The 18,959-nt window shown below is 43.8% G+C and overlaps 1 protein-coding gene across 1 annotated transcript in view; it reads right to left on the reverse strand.

Annotated features, from left to right (window-relative positions):
- The window catches only part of gabbr2 (gamma-aminobutyric acid (GABA) B receptor, 2), a gene marked incomplete at both ends in the record, with an annotated part of 258,155 nt that overhangs the window by 92,638 nt on the left and 146,558 nt on the right, over window positions 1-18,959 (reverse strand). The window contains 2 exons of the mRNA XM_083646683.1: window positions 3,176-3,277; window positions 16,989-17,159. Of these exons, the coding sequence (XP_083502809.1) occupies window positions 3,176-3,277; window positions 16,989-17,159 (273 nt within the window). The remainder of the gene's footprint in view (window positions 1-3,175; window positions 3,278-16,988; window positions 17,160-18,959) is intronic.

The raw sequence follows: 18,959 nt of genomic DNA on the forward strand, positions 1-18,959 counted from the left end.
TCTATGTCTATAGAATCATTACAAGAGTAATGATTTTTAAGCTCAAAATGGTCGTTAGAAGTAGGTCAAAGTTAATATTCATTTCAACTATTATTATTTTTATTGATAAGGTGAGGGTGGAGGTGGCCAATTACCGTCATGGTGTGTGTGTGTGTGTGTGCACGTGTATGTGTGTGTGTGTGTGTGTGTGTGTGTGTGTGTGTGTGTGTGTGTGTGTGTGTGTGTGTGTGTGTGTGTGTGTGTGTGTGTGTGTATGCGTGTGTAAGTGTGGTTGCTTAAGCATGCTTTCATAGTTCTGATTTTGTGTTCCCAGCCCCTCTGGGAAGAAACAGAGAACAAGAGATGGAGAGGAGAAAAAGGGCAGAAAGAGATGGAGAAACTAAGCTGTAGATCAGTGGTGACAAGTGGAACTGCACTAGTCCCTATCTGATCACACCAGGCTGCTTCAGCACCCTGGACAGCGACACCTTTCTCCTTGTCACAACTCACATCTGGAATGATGCAGATGTGAGCGCTCTATTTGTGGATCAGACCCTCCCACCTCACCTCACCTCACACACACACACCCCCTCAAAAATGAAAAACAAACAAACAACAAACAAACAAACAACAAACAAACAAAAACAATGTACCAAACAAAAGCCAGACACCACGACAAACTCAACACTAGTATGTCATCTTCTACCTCATCATATTACGAGACTGTCGGTGTTGCGAGACGAGCGAGAAACAGGCCATTAGGGTATCAGAGGCCCCGCCCCCTCCATCCAAACGCTCTGGAAAGCTTTCGAGGCAACACTGTGATTTACATATTTAGAGCTGATCAAGGAAGGATGCTGTCAGCTTAAAATGTCAGCCCTGAACACGGAGAGTTACACACACATATATATATATTTTTTTTATAGGAAAGACAGCTTATCTTTCTGTTTCTCTCCTTCTCTCTCTCTTCTTTCTCGACATCTCTCTTTAGCGTCTATCTCAACTTCCTCCGTCTGGTATTAAGTCACATCTTCCACTCATGTATCAGACCTTGTTTTTTCTTCTTGCTCTCTCATCCTCACCTCTTTTCGCTTGCCACATCTTACTCCCTCTCTCTCTCTCTCTCTAGCTGCCTGCCAGCTGTTTGATTTGTCTGTGCTTCCTGGTTGGAACAGTATCAAAAGTTTTCTTCCATTTATGGTATTGCTATACTTTATATAGGCCACGGACCCCATTGAAATAATGGTGAAGTTTAACAATGTATCAGTTTGCTGGGGACCACCTGGAACCCCCTCAAGGACCCCTGGTGGTCCCCAGACCCCATGTTGAGAACCACTGCTTTATACTATGTGGCCTTGAGACACATTGGATTTACACTTTGCCAACTCTCTGACCACCAGTGGAGATAGTTTTGGATGATCTAACCTTCAATGCGTCTTGATGGCAACGTAAACAGCTGGATTATTATCTATTTTATTTTTTGCTCTATCCAAACATTATATTGGCATTATATTGTGTGGTCTCATCCCATCTGAGCTGCTCAGATGAGCAGAAAGGTGTAAAAAAACAGAAAGAAAAAAAAGTCAAAGATTGGAGAAAGGAAGACAAGAAGATTGGAGAAGATAGAAGGGCAGAAGAGGAGAGGATAGGATAAACTGAGCTGACAGAGTTGTCTAAGACTATAATCAGCCACAGCAGCTGAGCTCTACACAGGATGCATGGACTTGAGAGAGAAAGTGAAGGATCCTGTGTCTGATCCTGTGTTTCAGGGTGTACTGTACTGTATGTACTGTATGTACTGTATGTATGTATGTATGTATGTATGTATATATATATATATATATATCTATGTATGTATGTATGTATGTACTGTATGTATGTATATACTGTATATATGTATGTATGTATGTATGTATATATATGTATGTATGTATGTATGTATGTACTGTATGTATGTATGTATATATACTGTATGTATGTATGTATGTATGTACAGTACTGTATGTATGTATGTATGTATGTATGTATGTATGTATATATACTGTATGTATGTATGTATGTATGTATGTATGTATGTACTGTATGTATGTATGTATGTATGTATGTATGTATGTATGTATGTATGTATGTCTGCAAACACATCACATGCCATTCATTGTTTTGGGGAAATCAACTCATTCAATAGGCTCCACAGATGCAGCATTGGAAAAGGTTTGTGATATTTAATATCAATAGCACTCTAGTAATTTGGTATATCTGAGAGTTATTTGGATCAAGCTCGCCTTGAATCATTAAAGTTTGGTTTACCAATGAATTTACATACACTGTCATAGTCAGATGAATGTTGGTACATAGTACATATTCACACAGGTGTAACCTGTTAGTTGGGTTATTCTATTCCAGGGGTGCCCAATACGTCGATCGCGATCGACCGGTCGATCGCGAAGGTAGTGTGGTCGATCGCGTGGCATTGGGGAAGAAAAAAAAAAAAAAAAAAAAAAAAATCTTTTACTGTTTTTCCACTGTTTCCACTGTTTTTCCACTGTTTTTCCACTGTTTCCACTGTTTTTCCACTGTTTTTCCACTGTTTCCACTGTTTTTCCACTGTTTTTCCACTGTTCCACTGTTATACTCAGTGTATATATATATATAAATAAATATGTTTGGTAGATCACTTTGACTTGGTCATTTTAAAAGTAGCTCCCAAGCTGAAAAAGTGTGGGCACCCCTGTTCTATTCTATGTGTGCAGTTATTCTAAAGATGGCAGGTCTGTCATGTCATTTCATTTCAGGGTTTGGATAGTGTTGTTGTTACCAGGGTGGGAATTTCATCATTTTAGGGGCAAAGCCATTTGGCCCTTCACCACCAACATGTTTTAGGGCACAAGGCCACATGTCAGGGCACAAAGGCCATCACTGTGGCTCTATTGACATCATGAAGAGCCATTTCTTCTGAAATGCATGTTAAAACCAGCCAATTCACACATCCTTTGCAGGCTACATTAAACTGAGACCACTGACGCTTTTAGAGCAACTGACAGTAGCAGGCTGGTTGCAGGGCACAGCTGCCAAGGTGGCCCTAGGCATCTCAGGGCGTCACGGCCAGTGGGAGGGGCAACAGCGACCATGGCCTCCGTGAAGTCCTCACCCTGGTTGTTATTCAGTTCATGGAGCTCTTGTAGCCTCAACCACTTACCTTGAGCTTCTTGACGTTGACACAAGGGTCGTTAGAGAAACTTTCTGTATCCGCGATCTGAATGTCTGCTTTCTCCAGCTCACTAGTGAGGTCATTCCTCACCTGAAGAGGGAGACAGAGAGAGAGAGAGAGAGAGAGAATAGTTGACCATCTAAAATTTTGTTTGTTCTTTTTGTTTGTTATCATAATTTCCATATTCTTTTTTTGTTATCCAGCCTCCCATTTCTTCCCCTCCACACCAGCCTGTAAGGAACATGTGGCTGCACACCTTGACCCTATTTTAGTTATTAGTAGATTAATCTGCATTGAATATCACCACAGTATCACATTCTATACTGTAGTATTATCAATTAATACCTCAGAAAACACATTAACCTCTTAAACATGAAAAGCATCTCTTGCACGTCGTCACATGGTAGGCCAAACGTGCGGTTGGCTTGATGAGGCTTGGTCAGAGCAGCAGTACGCTCATGTAGAAGAGGTCTTTTGGGGGGAATGGGACAGTGCCATGCAGCAAAGGTCATTAAAATGAAATTAGGCATTACATTGAACGATTAAAACCAATGAGGGTGCTGCTGTGAGGACAAGAGTTCTGGGCATTTGTGTTATAGAGAGTGGAGGAGAGAGAGAGAGGCAGAGAGACAGACAGAGAGACAGAGACACACAGAGAGAGAGAGTGTGATTTATGTTACTGAGTAACAAAATGCCTTGTTTTCTGTTTTTGATTCTTTGTAATTGCTAAGTGTTGCTAATGTATGCTTTGGCAATGTAAGATGCACCTTATCATGCCAATAAAGCCCTTTTGAATTGAATTGATAGAGAGAGAGAGAGGCAGAGAGACAGACAGACAGAGAGAGAGATAGAGAGAGAGAGAGAGAGAGGCAGAGAGACAGACAGAGAGATAGAGAGAGAGAGAGAGAGAGAGAGAGAGAGAGGCAGAGAGACAGAGACACAAAGAGATAGAGAGAGTCAGAGACAGACAGACAGAGCAAGACAGACTCAAACGGATACAGATGTTTGTATGAAGAGAGACAGAGAGAGAGAGAGAGAGAGAGAGAGAGAGGCAGAGAGACAGAGACACAGAGAGATAGAGAGAGACAGAGAGACAGACAGACAGACAGACAGAGCAAGACTAAGACTCAAACGGATACAGATGTTTGTATGAAGAGAGACAGAGAGAGAGAGAGAGAGAGAGAGAGAGAGAGAGAGAGAGAGAGAGAGAGAGAGAGAGAGAGAGACATAGGCCATGATGTGGAAACAGGGCACCTGCAATGCTACAAGGCTCTCTACCTTCTCATACACTGGATGAATGTATGTGGATTAGGGGTGTCACGGTACACAAAAGTCACGGTTCGGTACGTACCTCGGTTTTGGGGTCACGGTTCGGTACGAATACGGCACGGTACGAAAATGGGGGAAAAAAGCAACAAATCCCAAATTCTGTTTTTTTCCCTTTGAATATGTCTGAATTCTGCTTTTTACGCTATTTTTACCATCAGAAATAGTGTCTAATATGTGGGAATGAATAAATGTCCACTATTTAATAAGATCTAGGCAATCCACACAAAAAGGTTTTACTCTAGAGCAGTGATTTTCAAAGTGTGGGGTGCGCCTCCCTCTCAGATGTCTGTATTCCAGCTGTTTGACAGGGCAAAGGCATTTCCCCCCACTTTAAATCTTTATTGTACACAAGTTTGTAAACAGAGCGCATGTGTGGAGTAGCCTAATACTCCCACCAACCCCTCCCCCTGTTGTATTTGTTTTATGTAGCATTTGCGTTTGATGTAAGCACTAATTTGGAATCCTATCTAAAAGCGGCCACTAGGCGGCAGTGTTTCTTTAGTCAACGTCAAAATACCTACATGTTCAGAAGAAGAATAAAACGGCAGAAGAAGAAAAACTTCTTTACCCCTGTTGAAAGATACCCCCACTGTCTGACAGACAACGGGGTGGGTTTCACTTTCCCAGTAAGTACGGGAAAGAACCCTGTCAGCGCCTTAACGTTATTGGATGTGAGTTTTGTTTAGCATAATATGATTACGTTCGGTCATCTAATGGATTATTGGAACATGACAAGGAGTCATCGCCTCTTCCTCACCGCAGCTTGCCTGTCTGCATCCGCAGATGTCTGCTTGACCGCATCACTCATCCCACGCGATGTATGTTGCTTGTTTACAAGTTAACAGCCTTGTCAGTGTTATGTAACGTTTAGCCGCAACGCGCAACTATAAAGGACTTTGTCGCGGCTACGTAACATTACATTGGCAAGCTTACCTCGTTGGCTTGATGTTGACAGAATTTGCAAAACAGCTTATCGCCACAAAACGTCCCATTCTGTGAACGCGGATTTCTATGGCCCTTGTGTTGTTTTGGTGTGTCTTCTTCTGTGGCGTTTAATTCAATTCAATTCAATGGCGTTCAAACAGCGTTTAGGTGCTTCTGGATTTGACGTATTCGTCGTGTCGTTTCATGTACCGTGAAACGAGGTACCGTGAGGGTCGTACCGTAAATTCACGGGACGAATACATGTACCGTGACACCCCTAATGTGGATATATTTCATTGGCTGCACTGTTTATTTTTCCAATCTGGACATTTCTGTACTTTCTCTGCATATGGCAGATACTCTGCACCTACGCTACGTTAAAAGGGCACATGTATTTTTGCACATTGCTTACAGTGCACGTCTACACGGTGTGACACTTACTGTACATAATATGGCCTTATTTACACAACATACTGTCAATTCAGTTTCCTATATCTCCTCTCTAGTTACTGAATGTTATTGTTACATATGACACATTTTCTCTTTCATGATTCCACCATTTCATACTGTATGTATGTATGTGTGTGTGTGTGTGTGTGTGTGTGTGTGTGTGTGTGTGTGTGTGTGTGTGTGTGTGTGTGTGTGTGTGTGTGTGTGTGTGTGTGTGTGTATGTACTGTATGTATGTATGTATGTATGTATGTATGTATGTAGTATGTATGTATGGTGGTATGTATGTACATACGTAAAGTATGTACAGTATGTATATCATGTCATGTTACTTTTATAGCACATATTTCATATTAGTAATCCATATTTAAACAAGAAACTGATACCCTTAATAGCATCTGTAAGCGTGCGCCAACTTTAAATAGAAAATGTAAATAAATCATACATGTAAATAACCCATACTCTTTCACATACAGTAGTTCCACAAGCTCTACCTAACGTGCTGAACTGCCAGCTGTACTGTACTGTATGTCACATATTAAAGTGTGATACCAGAGAACAAGAAAGCACAATTGTACAAGCAGGTAATGTCAACTTGCCACCGAAGGCTTGACTACAGGCAGACATTATGTGAACTAGTGTCAATGTGTCTGCAGCAGCTGTACACGCTATATACTGTAGCTGTACAAAGCTAGCTGCACAAAGCTATACACACTTTGATGTATTGACTGAGTGAAATGGTGGGTAATGGGATCAGTCAGGGAGGAGGATACAGGAGCTACCCCACTGTGATGGCAACCTCCAGGTGGTTTACCATACTGCCTCATCCCTGCTTCTCTCTCTCTCTCTCTCTCTCTCTCTCTCTCTCTCTCTCTCTCTCTCTCTCTCCCACACACACACACACACACACACACACACATACAGTACGTTCATACACACACACACACACACACACACACACACACACACACACACACACACACACACACACACACACACACACACACACACACACACACACATTCCCTATGATTCATCCGCTTCCCACAGAAGTCAAACTATACTTTTAGAATTGCTCCTCTATGGAGTTTTCATATTACTGCCTTGGCATTGGATTAGATGAACACTCAGGGTAGGACACATACATACAAGCACAAAGACACATTTGGACATGTGCACATACATACACCAATTAAAGGGACAGCTCACCCTAAAATAAAAATAAAAAAATATTTTTCCTCTCACCTGTAGTGCTATTTATCCATCTACGGTAGATTGTTTTGGTGTGAGTTGCTGGGTTTTGGAGATATCGGCCGTAGAGATGCCTCTCCAATACAATGGAACTGGATGGCACTCGGCTTGTGGTGCTCAAAGCACCAAAAAAATACATTTGAAAAACTCAACAGCAATGTCTCTTTCCAGAAATCATGACCCAGTTACTCAAGATAATCCACAGACCTTGTTATGAGCAGTTTCATGTAGGAACTATTTTCTTTAGACCGAACTACACCCACTAGCTGCTAACTAGTTCCTACATGAAAGTAGCAGCAGCTCGCTAGCGGGTGTACTTCGGTTGAAAGAAAATAATTCCTACATAAAACTGCTCACAAGTCTGTGGATTATGTTGAGTAACTGGGTCATGATTTCTAGTCAGAGACATACATGTAGCTGTTGAGTTTTTCCCAATTGTATTTTTTTTGGCGCTTCTATTGGAGAGAAGGCCAAAATCTCTACGGCTGATAATCTCCAAAACCCAGGCAACTAACACAAAACAATCTAGACGGATAAATAGCACTACAGGTGAGAGGAAAAATATGTATTTGGGATTTTAGGGTGAGCTGTCCCTTTAAGAAAATGTGCAGTACAGCAGTAAACCGGCACAGGAAGTCAAAGCGGTTTGAGGGTAGTTTCCTAGTAACCATGGCCCCACAACCTCACCACTGCTACTATTTCTCAGGGCACTTCAAATTAGAGTCATTAACAACTACTTTGTGTAATCAGCTAGAACATTGCTGCCATCTAAAAATCAATGGATCCAAAGGAGCCGAAATGTATTTCCCTCATCAGGTCTCTAAATGTCCCCTTCATAATCAGCTCCTCTGCTATCTGGTACCCTGAAGGCAGCACTAACGACAGCACTCTGTACATCACTCACTCCCGTTCAAACATTGCTCCAATGTACTGAAACAACAGGGAGGGTCAATACAGGCAGGCGTTGCTCTGTGGTCAGGACGTGGAAACAATGTCTCCCGTTGTGCTGAGGGTTGACCAAAAGGCCCTGGCCGTCGTCACAACACGGCTTCTCATTGGCTCAATTTTGTCTTTCTTCCGTTGAGTTGGAAAAGGACAAATCCATCCGTGTTTTCCACTGAGTGTGTGAGACAGAGAGAGAGAGAGATGGAGAGAGAGAGACAGAGAGAGAGAGAGATGGAGAGAGAGAGAGAGAGGGGGGGGGGACACAGAGAGAGAGAGAGGGAGACACAGAGAGAGAGATGGAGAGAGAGAGGGGGGGGGGACACACAGAGAGAGAGAGATGGAGAGAGAGAGAGAGAGAGAGGGGGGGGGCACAGAGAGAGAGAGAGATGGAGAGAGAGAGAGAGAGAGGGGGGGGGGGAGGATGGAGGGAGGGAGGGGGAGAGCGAGCAGCTTTACGGCATAACAAAAACATCCTCTATTGTCTGGGACAGCCTGGGAATCCCCGGCAGTAAATACAGATGAGAAATAATCCTGCTGCACTTCTGACACCTGCGCACACACACACACACACACATCCACGCGCCCGCACACACACACACAAACACATCCATGCACGCGCACACACACACGCACACATGCACCCGCGCGCACGCACGCACGCACACACACACACATGCACCCGCGCGCGCAGGGCCGATTTTACACTTCATGGGCCCCTGGGCTATTCATCTCTGCAGGGCCCCCCCCCTCAAGCGGAAGGGGGGGCTTCGGTGGCGCCCAACGGGCGCCGCCGAAAAAAAATTTGAGTGTTTTTTTTTAACCTTTTTTAGCCGTATTTAAAGGAATATCTCATTTTAAATCAACATTAGGATCATACTGTTGTGATGTCATTATTCAGTATCTTCTCCTTTTCTCACTAACTTTCATGTCACCACCTGCTCTCCTGTCAGCATTCTAACTTACAAACACAAACTGTAGGTTTAGCCATCATGTTCTTTCATAAACAGCCTGATTGGAAAGAAAACATTGCCACTGAGATGTCACAACAAGCACTTTTATTATTATTATTTAGTATTTATTATTGCTGTTATTATTACAGTGCACACACACATTCTCACAATTATTGCACAAATCAATCAAGCAGTATTCAAGTCTGTTCGTACCTGAAATGTCTTCTTCCTGACTTTTGCCGTGGCAAAGCGTTTGACTAGAGTGGTGAAGTCCAATGTTCTAACAATGTCACTTTCCAATGACATCAATGTCAAGTGGGTGAGCCTTTCTTGTCCCATTGTAGACCGTATCCTGTTCTTGACAAGCCCAAGTTTTGAAAAGGAGCGCTCTCCAGAGGCATTTGTTACAGGGAGAGTTAAGTAAATCCTGAAGGCAATATCCACATTTGGAAAAACTGATGACAGGTTCCTCTTCCTTATTATTTGAAGCAAGTGCCGCACACTTTCATTGTCTTTCTTTTTGATGAATTCTTTGAATTGCACTATATTTCATCTACAAATTCGGGAGCCCTCTCACAGGGTTCCATGTCGTTGTTTCCGACCTCTCGCTGTTCCGACCTCCCCTCTCCCAGCCCCATGCCTAAACCTAACCTCCCCCAGACCCTAACCCAAAACCTAACCTCTCCCCCACGCCTAAACCTAAGGTCGGCATTGCGAGTGGTCGGCATAGCGGGTGGACACCCTCTCACAGTGGATGTTATTACTCTGCAAAAAAATTTGAATGCTGTCAGTAAAAAAAACATTTTTTGCGAAGACCCTGGACAGGGGGCCCAAAAAAAAACCATCAAGGGTCCCCCCCAAAAAAAAAAAAAAAAAAAAAAAAAATTTTTTTTTTTTTTTTTTTTTTTTTTTTTGGGGCCCCTTGATGTCCCAGGGCCCGGGCTTCAGCCCGGGTGAGCCCGTTGGTAAAATCGGCCCTGCGCGCGCGCGTACACACACACACACACACACACACACACACACACACACACACACACGCGATGGACCGAATGCCAGTGTCGGATGCATTGAATGTTTAATGCACCAGTGCGGTGAGGGGACATTAGCACAATATGATTCTATTTATATGCAGTGGGTTTAACAAGCCCCAGCTAACACAGACAAACACACATACACATGCACACGCACGCGCGCGCACACACACACACACACACACACACACACACACACACACACACAAGCTTGCAAATTCACACATGGTGCAAACAAACACATCTCATCTCTTTGGGGTGTGTATGACTCGATGCAGTAGCATCCCAGCCACTGGGGGCAGCATCACATTACAGGCTGATGCTGACTGTGGCCCACAGCATGGCAGAGACTCAAACCTCATTAGGCCAGCTGGCTGGGTGTGTACATGGCGACGATGTGTATAAGATGAGCGTGTCCTGTGTGCAAAGGTCACAGGGTCACACATCAGCTCTGCCCTGCAGCACTGTTGAATTGAATGAATACTATATATAAGACATTAATTTACTATATAACAGATTAATTTGAAGCTTGATGTGAGTATTCTTCCTTTTTGGCTTGTGATGATTCAGAAGGTGCCACAGGGATACTAACTGGACAAGTCGCTTGATGTATAAATGTGATCTAACCTCAAATCATTAAAACACCATGTCCAAAGCACGTTCAGAGTCGGCCCCTCTGCAACGTTGTGTGTGACAGTGTGAGTGTGTGTGGGTATTTGCCAGCGTCACACAGTGACACACGCATATCAGCGCGTTAGCAGGTGTTGCTGATCATTCCATCTGTCTGAGCTTTGTGCGTGCATATCATCGCATGTGACGCACAAGTGTGTGTGCGCACCACGTGTGTCGTGTGTGTGTGTATGTGTGTTTGTGTATGCGTGTCATATTATTTTGCGTGTTGTGAATGTGCGACTGCGGTAGGTCTGTGCACACATCTGTTGGTCAGGCTGTGCGTCACATGGCCATGCAGATCAGACAGACAGCAGACAGCAGGGTTCAGACTATGACGCCAGTCATGCGCTCATGCTAACTAGCATGACAAATGCTTGTGCCGCGGCCTGATGACAGCAAGCTAGCGCATGGTTGCCTCTCATGGCCTCACGTGCACGGTACAGTGGCATGAACGGCTCATTCTGGGGAGGAATTTATATAGCATTACAATCGCATCGCATTGCATTGCATTTCACGGCACGCACTAACGGACACCATTGGGAACATAGCCATTTTAGCATCTGACACCGCATCTGTATGTGAAAACATTTGCCGACATAGCGTTTCAATTGCAACAAATTAATACCCATGAATGCTAAATTGTGAAGTGGAGCATGCATAGAGATAAGAAGATTTTGTTGAGCTTGTTTAGAAATGGCTCTTTATATCCATAATTCACAGTAATGCACAATGTCTGCTCTACACTTTGAGTGTGTGGGGAATATAGTCACAGTCATCGTCATTGACTGACTACTACTGAGTCTGGCAAGCATAAAGCAACGTCTGTTAGATTGATATTAAATGATATCAGCGGTCATAGTGTAATGAAGCACTTCAGCTCAGAGGCTGCCAGCAGGGTACTAACGCCCTAATCCCGCTCTGCCAGGTCTGCCATCTGACTGACTGATAATGCTCTGCTTGTTTCTATAGTGTCTATAAATAGAAGTGACAAGCTGCCTTTAGCTCACAGGTTCTAGTCCCACGGGACACCATATGTATCTGTGTGTGTGGGTGTGTGTGGTGCGTGCGTGCCACTGACTGTGAATCCTTAACAAGCATTACGTAACATTAACCTCGCAGGCAGTCTCCCTGGGAAGAGGAGAGGCAGAGAGAGAGACAAATAGAAAGACAGAGAGAGAGAGAGAGAGAGAGAGAGAGACAGAGAGAGAGAGAGAGAGAGAGAGAGAGAGAGAGAGAGCGTGAGAGGGAGAGATGCAGATGTGGTTGATAGGAGAGCGCTGGTGAATACACAGATGCTGGTACAACTCTTATTTTGATAATCGCGGATGATTATTTCAATGTTTAAAGATAGTTTGGTTTATAAATAAATAAATAATAATGATTTCTAGATATGTTTAAAATGAGTTTACAGTGCAAATAAACATGTTTACAGCCTGGTTTTGGTCTCTATAGCTAATTTCACCTTTCATACAGTGGGTGAATTTTGATATACGATAAAGCAGACTACCGGTATGTTTTGGGCGTGACTGACAGGGCGCCTGTCCAGTGATTGCGCAGCTCGCTGACCACAGACTAATAGCACTAGCTAAGTGCTAACTGTGGCTCTAGGAATCCCCCTCTGTTTCAAATATGGCTACAAATAGGTCTACTTCTGGCTCTAAAAAACAAGATGGCAGCAGCCGCAAATGCCTAACCGAGACTTCAAAACGGGCATCCGCAAACCAACGGGTCACGTCACACGTACTCCGTCCAACTATTTATTTTGCAGTCTAAAATGTTGACAGTCTATGATGTTGACAGTCTATGATGTTGACAGTCTATGATGTTGACAGTGTTGAATAATCGTGTCAGCCCTAAATACAACAACGCATACTTGCAGATGCAGACGTCCCACTGTCTAACATGATGGACACTCTGCCACCTGCACACGAACTTGACAATATTTAGGTTTTTAAATGATTTTTTTTCTGTTCTTGAGTGGCTCACATCTCATGAAGCATTTATTTGTCTTGCTCCGCACCATCGTCATGTCACAATGCTCCATAAAGCAGCGTGCTGTGGACGTGACAGAGCATTGCGACAATGGGCAAAGTGTGGAAGAAGCGATGCTGCATATTATTGGTAAATCAGGATCAGAGGCCAATCTGGTGGCAGGTTGATTGAATCGGGACGTCCTAAAGCCCCCTGGTGCTTTCAGGAGGGGAGAGATAAAGGGATTGGGCTTTGGGCTCTCGGAGATTTGCAGCGAGACTTTTTATACACCTTTCTTACACACACACACACACACACACACACACACACACACACACACACACACACACACACACACACACACACACATACACACACACACACACACACACACACACAACACCGAGAAGATTGTTTTCAAACAGGGCCCCAAGGCAAGTGCTCACCAGACACCAGCAATACATTTCTAAAATTCATCTTTTTAATATTCTGATGAATATTCTGCGTGAGTAACCTAACCTGTATGCTATTGTTTTATGTTTACCCTTCCTGCAAAAGGAAATGTGTTCATCCATTTTGTCGAAAGATGGTTTTAATATGTGAGGTTATCCTTCCCTCGTGGTTTTGTGAGAAAAACTGGTCTCTCATACTCATATCTCTTCCAACTTCTCATTGTACAAAAAGCTACTATATAGCCACAATAACATCTGTGTCTTAGACCCCATTTACACCTGGTTTTTAAATGTGATCATTATCCAGATAACTTATCCAGATACAGTACAGGTTGCATTTAAAAAACAGGTGTAAATGAGCTCTTAGTGTAAAGGAGGTAAACTTTAGCTTGGATTGAGAATGTAAGTGTGTATCCTGCTTTTTCAGTCAGCAATCAAGCATACCACAATTTCCAAAATAACAATCTTCTTGCTTTTAGATGCATTTCAGGGCCAGCAAAGTCAGGAGAGAGTTAGGCATGTTTGCTGAGTCAACACAGATAGTTTCTCATCTTTCCACAAATTACTTTTCCCAACACTAGCAATGTGGGCTGACTCGGCTGAGTGTTGCATTTTGAAAGGGAGAGGGGCGTTAAACTATAAGTGCCAGATGGAGTGTAGTAAATAAATAATTTAACAATCATATAACAGCACTAATTCTTATCACAAAAGTTCTACTCATATCTGCTCACATCTGTTCCTTTGGTACGAAAGTGGCTGGAAAGTAAATTTCATTCTTTCCAAAAGAGTGTCGCAGTTTTATTCACTGCTGAATATGTGAATTGTAGGATTTAACTACAGACTCAGAAAAAGAAGAACAAGTTGATCTCCAAATGTGCTCAGAATCAAACAGTGAGTTTCAGCTGCGTGGGGGCGGGGCTGTAGTAGCACATTCTTCCAGGCAGCCATTGAATAGGTTGAACTGAATTGCTTTCAGCCTGAACTGGTTGATTGCCATCCACTCAAATCATGTTGCCATTATCTGAATGGTAGGGCTGATCAAATATCTGCCAATCATTGTCCAGTATTGGTATTGCTACCGCTCTGTTTGTATTTCAGTTTGTTTTTTATATAGCCTATAGTAAATGTAGCGTTAGGAATAACTGTGTAACATTCATTTATACATGACATAAATCATTTCCAGTAGTTTTAATACATGACTGTAAATCAGAATATATGAAATATGACGCAGTTTAGTGTTGATTTGAGAACATGAAAATGCTGCTCCTTTAAAGCTAGAACAGAGTGGGGCCAAGATGCTTTTTGACAGTGTGATCAAGAGCCAACTCCTGAAGCTTTGACAGTTTCTGCACACGGTAACATCAGCACTGGTGACTTTACACTGTAGGGATATGAGCACACAGTAACATCAGCACTGGTGACTTTACACTGTAGGGATATGAGCACACGGTAACATCAGCACTGGTGACTTTACACTGTAGGGATATGAGCACACAGTAACATCAGCACTGGTGACTTTACACTGTAGGGATATGAGCACACGGTAACATCAGCACTGGTGACTTTACACTGTAGGGATATGAGCACACAGTAACATCAGCACTGGTGACTTTACACTGTAGGGATATGAGCACACAGTAACATCAGCACTGGTGACTTTACACTGTAGGGATATGAGCACACAGTAACATCAGCACTGGTGACTTTACACTGTAGGGATATGAGCACACAGTAACATCAGCACTGGTGACTTTACACTGTAGGGATATGAGCACACAGTAACATCAGCACTGGTGACTTTACACTGTAGGGATATGAGCACACGGTAACATCAGCACTGGTGACTTTACACTGTAGGGATATGAGCACACAGTAACATCAGCACTGGTGACTTTACACTGTAGGGATATGGGCACATTTGGTAGTTGATGACAGTTGGCACTACAAAGACATACAAGTAGATTTAAAGCTCAAGCTAGAAGCTCAAGCTAGAAGCTCAGGGGTAGGCATGATTGGAGTGATTGAAACTAGTACTATTAGTAGTACATAGTTACACAGTGTTGTGTAATTATGAGAATGACTGAAAAATATATTTCATTATGTTAACTTAGCTACTATTATTTATTTATTTTATTTAACCTTTATTTATACAGGGGGAGTCTCACTGAGAGCAATGCTCTCTTTTTCAGGAGTGCCCTGTTCACATTCACACACACATTCATTACTGGAAGCTGACCAGTATAACCATATTCTGATCTGCTGGCCACTGATCAGCTCCACTGGAGCAGTTGGGGTTAAGGGCCTTGCTCAAGGGCACCTCAGTGGTGGTAATGAGGGAGGGGCAAGCGCTGCCTTTTCACTTTCCCCACGCAGATTTATCCTGCCGGTCCCGGGGATCGAACCGACGACCTTCCGGTCACAAGCTCGGGCCACCCCTGCCCCGTAGAAAATCCCAGAGCTACTTCCTGTTATGTGGAAGTACAGTTCATCACCAGCCTCCATTTGGTTCATACCTGTGTGACTTCTACCGTAGTACCTGGTGTTTCTCCCTCCACGTAGGCTATCTACAGCAGCTCAATTCACCCTCTTAATAAACTCAATATAACCTGCATGTCTATTTCCAAAATCCGTAGGCGTTTTGAGACCATTTAGGCTCAATGAATAATAATGATCTCATGATGTGTTTGGTCGCACTGATGGAATAATTCCTATGGGCTAATAGGTTATCAATAAAAAAATAATGATAATAAAATTAAAAAAGGCTGCTGAACTGAATCGATACGGTACGTGTGGCCATAGATTTCATCTATAAAAAATAGTCTATTTTGTGGTCACATATAGGCTATTGGCAGCAGAGTCGCATATCTCCATATTTCATACAATGACTATGCTGGAAATAATATGAAGTTCAATCACATCATACAGGCCAAAAGCAACACAGTTGCAGCTGCAAAATGCATTGCGCACACGGCATTGTGCGCTTTGGAGACGTTTATGTAACCTTTTTATGCCGGTTTAGTGATATTTCTCCACTCACCATTCAGCTGCAATCGATCGGCGGGGTCAAACAACGTATCTACTTGAGAGCACAAAAATTAATATATAAAAACATATTCCAAAGTGGTAAGTAGGGCTTAATTTAAATGTAGCCTGCAACAAGTGCAAGGCTAATCAGTCCTCGATTAATTCAACAGGAGCCATTTTGTTTCTTTTTTCTTTTCCTTTTCTTTTGAATGCAATGTATTTTTCATATGGGGACCATATGAATGGTGACTCGCTGTTTCCAGAGAGCTGATTGGTAAGCAGGTGGGTCTTTCATGGGTTTTGATCTTATCCTCTGAACTTAACCTGCTACAAAGCAGGTTAGCCGTAGAGCATAAGTTGCTATGGTGATCTATCTCGGTAAGAGGTTAACTAGCGTCGTGATACGGCAAACCTAGGGTTAAACCTGAAGTTACCTCGCTAAGCCACTAATCTTGCTTCGTGGTACACCCCACTGCTCTTACACAGAAGCAACTCATAATAATAATAATAATAATAGTGTGTCTGGATTACAGGAACAGCAGGGATTGTGTATTAGGGTGAATTTTGAATTAATTAATACATTCAGAATACAAGTCTTTCATACTATAATGATTATAGACCATCATGTCTAAACAAATAATTTACAGGTTCAAAATAGAAACAGGGAAGGTATCTGTTGCAGTGCTGACCTCAGCAGTGGTCAGCATAGTTTCCTGTGTTGTCATATAGTACCCCATTAGGCTTGCTCTCAGAGTAACATTAGAAGATGCAGTCACTTTAAACAAGGGGCAGGAGGCACTGACCTCTGAGAACCTCTGGACGTCCTGTGTGAGCGTTCCCACACGGCTCCAGTTGTAGAAGTTGAGGAACTTCACCACAGCCGGGTTCACTGCGTTGTCAGAGGGAACGGTGCGGAAGAAGTTGGGGTATTTTTTCTTGTCTCCCAGAACCGGGGTCGTCGCCGCAAAGGACAGCTGCAATGAAAGAAATACAGTGAGGGTTAAATAAATAATGCTGGTATTATATTGTCACTACGCAGGTTAAGAGGGTGCCACCACTCAAAGTGAAAGTGTCACTGAACCACATACACTGATGACAGAGTGCAGGTCTGAGTTTGAGCTTTAGACAGCAGCCTCTGTCATTTCAGGGATTAAACCGGGGCAGTTTTTTCACACACACACACACACACACACACACACACACACACACACACACACACACACACACACACACACACACACACACACACACATAATCTCTGAGAGTCCACTCTAGTGGGTTTGGTAAAAAAAACAACGCTCTCAGATTCCTTGAAATGTCAGCAGAGCTAGCACACCTTTACAGAGTGCCTGCAGTTAGCATAGCTAGCACACCTTTACATAGTGCCTGCAGTTAGCAGAGCTATCACACCTTTACAGAGTGCCTGCACTTAGCAGAGCTAGCACACCTTTACAGAGTGCCTGCAGTTAGCAGAGCTAGCACACCTTTACAAAGTGCATGCAGTTAGCAGAGCTAGCACACCTTTACAAAGTGCATGCAGTTAGCAGAGCTAGCACACCTTTACAAAGTGCATGCAGTTAGCAGAGCTAGCACACCTTTACATAGTGCCTGCAGTTAGCAGAGCTAGCACACCTTTACAAAGTGCATGCAGTTAGCAGAGCTAGCACACCTTTACAGAGTGCCTGCAGTTAGCAGAGCTAGCACACCTTTACAAAGTGCATGCAGTTAGCAGAGCTAGCACACCTTTACAAAGTGCATGCAGTTATCAGAGCTAGCACACCTTTACAGAGTGCCTGCACTTAGCAGAGCTAGCACACCTTTACAGAGTGCCTGCAGTTAGCAGAGCTAGCACACCTTTACATAGTGCCTGCAGTTAGCAGAGCTAGCACACCTTTACATAGTGCCTGCACTTAGCAGAGCTAGCACACCTTTCCAGAGTGCCTGCAGTTAGCAGAGCTAGCACACCTTTGTAGTGCCTGCAGTTAGCAGAGCTAGCACACCTTTACAGAGTGCCTGCACTTAGCAGATCTAGCACACCTTTACAGAGTGCCTGCACTTAGCAGAGCTAGCACACCTTTACGGTGTCCACCCGCTATGCCGACCACCCGCAATGCCGACCTTAGGTTTAGGCGTGGGGGGTGGGAGAGGTTAGGTTTTGGGTTAGGGTCCTGGGGGAGGTTAGGTTTGGCGTGGGGCTGGGAGAGGTTAGCTCCAGCCGGTCCACCGACACGCTGCACGGCGCCTCGCTCATGAGCTGGTTCTGCTCGTGGGCTATCGGCATTGCGGCCTGTCGGCACTGCGGCCTGTCGGCACATAGATCCGGCACCCACCTTTACAGAGTGCCTGCACTTAGCAGAGCTAGCACACCTTTACAGAGTGCCTGCACTTAGCAGAGCTAGCACACCTTTACAGAGTGCCTGCAGTTAGCAGAGCTAGCACACCTTTACAAAGTGCATGCAGTTAGCAGAGCTAGCACACCTTTACAGAGTGCCTGCAGTTAGCAGAGCTAGCACACCTTTACAGAGTGCCTGCAGTCAGCAGAGCTAGCACACCTTTACAAAGTGCCTGCAGTTAGCAGAGCTAGCACACCTTTACAGAGTGCCTGCAGTCAGCAGAGCTAGCACATCTTTACAGAGTGCCTGCAGTTAGCAGAGCTAGCACACCTTTACAGAGTGCCTGCAGTTAGCAGAGCTAGCACACCTTTACAGAGTGCCTGCAGTCAGCAGAGCTAAGCTAGCACACCTTTACAGAGTGCCTGCAGTTAGCAGAGCTAG

The sequence above is a fragment of the Poromitra crassiceps genome (genome assembly GCF_964638095.1).
Source record: "Poromitra crassiceps genome assembly, chromosome: 11".
NCBI lineage: Eukaryota > Metazoa > Chordata > Actinopteri > Beryciformes > Melamphaidae > Poromitra > Poromitra crassiceps.